The following is a 7594-nucleotide window of genomic DNA, read 5'->3' on the forward strand; positions in this document are numbered from 1 at the left end:
TCTATATCAGATTTATTTACTAAGGATTCAAAATCAGTGGATATCAGAAAATAGTCTAAACGACTTTGTTTATGTTCTGGGCCTCTCCATGTATATCTTTTCTTGTCTGGGTTATTTGCTCTCCAGACATCTACCAAGTCTAAGGAGTTCTTTATTTCTATCAGTTTAGTATGAGCTTTGACATAAATTTGTCAAAGCTCATACTTGCCAAGTTGTTCTTACCGAGCGGCCATATTTATGAATCAAGTACATGCCTGTAACTATTGTAGTGTGTGGTGATTTCACCTTAAACACTTTGGGGTTACAAGAAATTTCCAGGCGCATGGGAGTCGCCATCTTTGTTATTGTTTTTTGAACACGGACCACGTTGAGAGCACTTGTATATTTCAATTGTACAAACAAATCATGTGATTCAAACAGCTGATTTTTAAAAACGTGGACCTCGACGAGGACACCCAGGCAATACACAATTTAGAAATTTTATATAAACACAAGGCCAGACAAATAAGGTTGGAATAAATTCTTTTGAAATATCAAAGGATTTCAATATAAGTACAAAGATAATGACAATAAATGTAAATAACACATAGTTCAAATATAGATTAACTGAAAAAAAACAAACTTTTATAATGCACATTGTAAATTAATGTTGTTATCTATGAACGCTTGGTGACAAGCTTCAGAAATGGAGCATCTCGTAGGTATACCAATTTGGTTTTCCTTCTAGATTCTGGTGACAAATCCCGTCGTTCCTTCAAAAGTTCACCTCGGCGAACGGAGAGACTGGGTGGTAGATCTGGTACGACACTATATCCTGAGCGAGGCGGTAATTTTATGGCTGCCTTTAGAATGTCATCTCGGTCGATCAGACTCGATAGTCTTAGCATAATACTGCGTCTGTTCTCATCACCAGACGGAAGACGGTGGACTGCAGTGAAAAACATGTTGTCTGCACGTTCTGGTGGGATGTTGAGTGTATTCTTTTTTACTTAATTGACATTTCGTAACACAAACATAATGGTTTAAAGGGTACGCAAACATTTGATTATAATTTTCTCCCCTTTTTTATTACAACTCATGCTTATGATGGTGATATAAACCATTAATCAAATATAATTAACGCCTAAGGTCTTTTGATGTGATGTCTTTGGTTTATGACCTTGAAATTGAGCTCAAGGATATAGGTTAATATGACGTTCTAGATTTTGACCTCTGCTTTTACTTAATATGTATGCATGAGAACGCTGTGGGACTTTGTGCATTAAGTTGCAAACCATATGACCTTTAAAAAGAAACTAGAAGTGACCCCGTGTAAACTGGAAGTAGCTATTTTTGGAATCAGTAATCTAACAATAAAACCGGAATTGACAATTTTCAATACGGAAGTAACAAATTATCTCCCTTATTTAAAAAAAATTGTATAGAAATAATATATTTTTGGAATCAGCTCACTGTCAGATGCCGTAGTTCTCCTCTTATATTTGATGCGTTTCCCTCAGTTTTAGTTTGTATTCCGGATTTGTTTTTTTCTGAATCGATTTTATAAATATCGAACAGTGGTATACTACTGTTGCTTTTATTTTGATGTCATCCAACTTTGGAAATGACATTTTCAAATCGTTTGAATATTTTCATATCAAAATAAATGATTTTTTGGTGGAAAGACCTTCAATTGTTCTCTGCACAATTTGTTTTTAATTATACCTTTTTTCCTACTTTTAGATGAATGTGAACAAGGTTGTAAATTTGGTAAATGCAATAATGGTAAATGTTCATGTATGGCATTTTTCAAGGGATACACTTGTAAAAAACGTAAGTAATTGATTATATATTATATTGATAAGACGAAAAGCTTGGCAGCAACGCCAGTAAAAATGTTTATGGTATCTTTATCCGATTTAACCTTTTCCTGACGAGTTGGATATTTTACCTAATCAGCGTGTGGTATGTTTGATCTGAGTTCTCCATTGGTCTCAATTAGATTATAACGTCAATTTTTGTGCTTTTCTCTGTATGTCATATTGCGACGTCATGTAAAAAGGCGACCATGTCTGATGACGTCATATAAAAGGTAACATCTTTCAGCACACAATTCGAAAATAACGGTTCAAATTGTCTGTACATCTTCTTAAAAAATCATTCGAGTAACAAATTCCACGACCAAATCTTGTGTTGGTTTCAGATTATATGTTAAAATAATATTTTAATAATAGTTTTTAGCGGTATAAATGAGTTTTTGTAGAAGAAACCCGTCTACCAAATGGTTTACCCTTCTTTCACTACCAGTGTTCACATTCTATTCCGTTTTATAGATGACCACGGCTAGTTCATGTGTAATTTGTTTTTTCTTTATCGATTTATGAATTTTGAACAGCGGTATACTATAACATCGTTAACAATAAATTCACCTTTATGTATTAACTTTTGTTGCAGCTGAACCGTGGTTTCTAGTAGTAGCATCTGTTTTAGGAACTATTTTGATGATGATGTTATTTTGTTGTATTTGTCGGGTTTGTTGCGAGTAAGTTGACTATTCCATATCTGATTTTTAATGAGTAAGTGGAAGCATGAAACATATTGAAAATGCATGCATACATAGAAAAATACCATAGGAAAACCTTTTGTACACACTTTACTTTCGACAAGTTTCATCACATAAACTCGATCAATTAGTTCATACCAGTATTTTGGCTGATAACAAAATTGACGACGTAAGATCAAAGGTGTTTCTTGCATAAATATTAGCATGGAATTTTGAGAGCATAGTGTTTACATTCAAAGTTTTTCAAATAAGGTGGCATTTCTGACGACCAAAAGGTCTAAACATGTCAATGGCCAACTTTTCTTGATGATATATCAGGCTAAGTTTATACAAATAGAGCCATGCCAATCTACAAAATATACGCCTGTACCAAGTCGTTTTTGATTTTGACATTTGATAAGGGACTTACCTTTTTGATTACAGTATTTTTGTGATATATATTTTTTGTTAATTTCTTAAAAGGTGTATTGGATATTTGTAGATATGGACGAAAAACTGAACCTGAACAGAAAGAAAAATGTGTGATATAATTGAAAAAATATTAATATGTAAAGCATAATAAAATAAATCACTAGTTACAGTTACTTCTTCAGTTTGTTTACCAGAGGGAGTCAAAGGGCGGAATCTAAACTCACAAGTCGAAAAACGAAAGAGAACAATATCAACAAATTATGGGGACAAATATGGATAAAAAACAAACAAACGTAGAAATAAAATTGAGAAAGGAAATGAGGAATGTGTCAAAGCGACAACAACCCGACCATAGAGCAGACAACAAAGGCCATCAATGAGTCTTCAATGTAGCGAGAAACTCCCGCACCCGTAGGCGTCCTTCAGCGTGCCCCTTACAAAATATGTATACAAGTACAGTGATAATGGACGTCATACTAAACTCTGAATTATACACAAGAAACTAAAATTAAAAATTCTTGGAGAACACTATCAATTTAAAAGTTGTTATTGGTTTAGAATTAACTTCAGTGACTGTTACTACACTTATCACGGTGCTTTGTGTTTATTGGTTTATGTTAGTTGCTTTTGTGCCGCATACAGATCTTTTGAGTTAAACCACCGCAACTTTGTTCTCGAGTTGTACTATTACACCGCTGTCTCAGGTCATATTGTTTTCTTCATTTTTTTTTAATTTAAAACTTAGCCATAAGTTTTCTCGATGGAATTGTTTCATTTTTTCCATGTTGGGGGTATCATTTCATTTCTTTCATTACCTGTATATCTCTGTCATTTAATCGTCTCTGGAATGACACTCTTGTTTGTAGGATTTTGTAGGTTTAGCAGTATGGGGTCTGCGCGGTAAAAGATTGTACTAATAGACAGATAATGAAAGCATATATTTACAAAAGATTAACAACATAAAGATAGAATATCCTGAATACAGGAGTAACAACAAAACTTGTTTAAACAGTTTAGATATAATTTGTAAACTAAATCCACATATACACGTAATCGTCATGTTTTGTGTCATTCTTTAGACAGTCGGAAAGTAAATAACACCGTTATAAGTTTTACCTTACACGTAAAGGCGGCTGTTTTGAGACATACAATAATACGGCCGGCCTTCGAAATGACAACATTTTATACACAGAACAAAATAATTATCTTGGTAGTTTTGAGTTCTGCATTTATGGTTTGCAATGCAGTATTTCAATGCAGCGGTTCTGCAGGGAACCAGTGTCATAAGAGTCAGTGGGGAAATTGGTCAAACTGTTCCTCGTCCTGTGGTGGTGGCACTTCTAGGAGATTGACACAGTTGTGCTGTAATTCTTCTTATTCAACCATTGAAAAATGTGCAGCAGGTTGTAATATTACAGTCAAGGAATTAATTGACGAGCAAGCATGTGGAAAAACGTGTGTGAATGGTGTTTTTAGACAGAACAAGTGTCAGTGTCCACTAAGATTTACTGGAAAATGTTGTGAAACTGGTAAATTGATTAATAATTAAAAACAAAGAATCAATAATTGAGATTATTTCAAAGGAGAAAAACAAAATGTATTGATCAGAATAAAAACATTAGGCGTTATAGCATACATTATCTTAGCATACAAATTTATTATTATTTAAACAGATTAAGTAATGAAATAATGCAAAAAAATCTAAAAATACAAAAATACTGAATTCCGAGAAAACGGAAAGTCCCTCATCGAATGGCACAATCAAAAGAACAAACACTTCAAACAACTGTCATATTCCTGAATGATACAGGCATTTTCTTATGTAGAAAATGATGGATTGAACCTGGTTTTATAGCTAGCTAAACCTCACACTTGTATGACAGTTGCATCAAATCCATTATATTGACAACGATGTGTAAACAAAACAACATACATAATTGGTAAAAGTGTCAAAAATAAGGGTACAGCCGAAACACTAAATTAGTGTATGATTGATGTAAGCAGTTTTATGAATAAGGGCGAATAGTCCATAGAGAATTATAAATCTTGCATAAACAGTTATATTAATGACATTTAATTGATTGGAATTCGTGGATGTTGCATGACATGTTTTTCTAACATTGTGTTATAATCTTTATCACTAAAAATCAAACAAGTATGAAATAAAGAAGCACAAAATGGCATATAGATCAAGCATATTAGCAACACTTTAAGACACAAAAAAAACCAAATGTACCATAGTACAATATCACAGTGGCGGTATGTATAAGTACAGAGCCACGTCATATATGTAAATAAATTTTAAAAAAAAGCAAAAAAAAAAAAAAAACACTATTAAATCAACCAAAAGACTGAAAAAAATTAGATAAACATTTGAAAGTACTAAATTATTACCTTTGTATTCATCCATGAAGTGCAAGAACATGTTTATGTATTTATAAACAATGTGAAATATTTTTTTAATTTTTAGCAATAACACCAGTGTCTTGGACAACTAAGTTATTTACAACATCACCAGACAAAACCAAGATTATAATAAGTAAGTAAGTCATAAAATTAAAAAAAATGCTTAGTTTTAAACCGTATATTTAGAAACTATCAATCTATTTTTTGTCAAAATTCGGACAACTACAATATCCTCTTTTACACAACAAACGTACAGTGACCTATACTTGTTAATTTCTGTGTCATGTTGGTCTCCCGTGGAGAGTTGTTTCTTCGGCAATCTTACCATATCTTCTTTTTTTTATAATCATAAATCAGCTGAAATGAACTTACAAAAAAACTGGGGTGGGGGATGGTGGGGCTATGGTTTTTTTTTTCTGTACAAACTGTTTTTAATCTATTTTTTTCGCGACAAGTCGAAAGCAATTTTTTTTCTTTCAATTTTAGCATTTACATATAGTGGCAGCTGAGGGTGAAACAAACAATTTTTTTTTTCTCAGAATCAAAAACAAATTATTTTTTTCTCCAAAAACTGGAAACAAACTTTTTTTTCCAAAAAAAAACCATACCCCCCCCCCCCCCCCCCCCCCCCAGAAAATCAAATGGTTGCTGCCTTATGCATGTTGAATGCCGTTTTTGGTATTTTGAGAATTTGTTTTAAAAAAAAAAATCAATAGCAGCTAAAGAATTGACATAATTAATAGTACTTTGATCGTTAATGTTGTTAACCTGACCATTATGAAATAGCACAAAAGTACTGAAAGTGGCATTACACACTCATTTATCAATAACTCAAGTTCTGCCGTACTAACGTTTTTTTTTATTACAGCTGAACCATGGTTCGTGGCAACAACGTCCGTTCTGGCACCTCTTCTGATCATAATCATAGTTTGTTGTATTTGTTGTTTTTGTTGTGGGTAAGTTAAACATCATTAAGGCCAACCCATAAAACTTACATTCAGAAACAGAACATAGCAAAATTGAAAAACATTATCCAAAGTTATTTTTCAAATTTCATTACATCGTTAGCATTTTCATAGAATACATTCAAGAACGGTATTTCAAATGATATATTTCAACTATATCTAAAAATGAGATGCATTGGAGAAATTTTTGTCAATAATTTTAAAGAAAAAAAGTTAATAGAGCCAAAGTTTCTTGAATGCATTGAATATAACTTATAACCCAATGGACTTCAAATGACTATAGACTCAAAAGGCTAACGAGATTGAGGAAAATCATAATAAGTAACAACTACTACATTAAAGAACATAACGATATAAGAAAGTTTTACCGTCGATGATTCCTGATTGGTATTTTACATGTTAATCTGATATTTGTAGATACGGTAAAAAGGTTGAACCTGAACAGAGAGACAGCAGATTGAGTGTGAAAATACATTAAACAGATTGACATTTAAAAGTTTTAATCGTACAAAATAAATCATTTCTTTCATATTCTACTGTTTAGTACTAAAATATAAAATATATTGGATGCTAAATAGTGTTTAGTCGAGAAGGAAATTTCAGGACAAAAGAGAACAAAAACAAAAATGAGACAAAATAAACAATAAAAAGCATGGCAAATTCCATCGATAGACAGTAGATAACAGATTCAGATGAATCTAACAGTTTTCTCATTTAAGAAACAACACATTCTGATTTGTACATTTTCAATGGTTTGTCGAGATAGGGATGTCTGTTGCACTATTTTACTTACTCACTATTAGGATCTTTATGTATTGGATTTGGTTTGGAAAGTAATGTATTCATTTAAAATTTTGCTGGATCATGTAAATAAAAATAACACTAGTACCTTATATATAAATATCATGCGACGGACATTTTTTTTTTTAATCTATCTTAATAAGATATGATCAAACAAAAACCATTGAAATGCATGAATAATAAATAGATAGTATTGTACTCTTTTTTGGTATGATCAAATTTATCATATAATCAAAAAAGTTCATTCTTCATTAGCTTTATTAAAAAGAATCAAGAACTACTTGAATCATAATGCACGAATTCTATTTTACAATGCGTATATTCTTCCACATTTGGAGTACTGCTGTTCAGTATGGGGAAACTTTATCAAGATTTTAGTTAATAGTTTACTAAAATTGCAAAAACGGTCAGCCAGAATTATTTTAAACGAACACGATATTCGTAAACCATTTACTGAACTATTTAAGGA

The 7594-nt window shown here is 32.0% G+C and overlaps 1 protein-coding gene across 1 annotated transcript; it reads left to right on the forward strand.

Annotated features, from left to right (window-relative positions):
* Positions 1-4043: 4043 nt before the first annotated feature.
* On the forward strand, positions 4044-7121 carry LOC139505180 (uncharacterized). The gene is made up of 4 exons (XM_071294947.1): positions 4044-4482; positions 5424-5492; positions 6228-6315; positions 6742-7121. The coding sequence occupies exons 1-4, from the start codon at positions 4125-4127 to the stop codon at positions 6800-6802; spliced, it is 576 nt and encodes a 191-aa protein (XP_071151048.1). The 5' UTR covers positions 4044-4124; the 3' UTR covers positions 6803-7121.
* Positions 7122-7594: the final 473 nt, after the last annotated feature.

This window comes from Mytilus edulis, chromosome 1 (assembly GCF_963676685.1).
Source record: "Mytilus edulis chromosome 1, xbMytEdul2.2, whole genome shotgun sequence".
Taxonomy (NCBI): domain Eukaryota; kingdom Metazoa; phylum Mollusca; class Bivalvia; order Mytilida; family Mytilidae; genus Mytilus; species Mytilus edulis.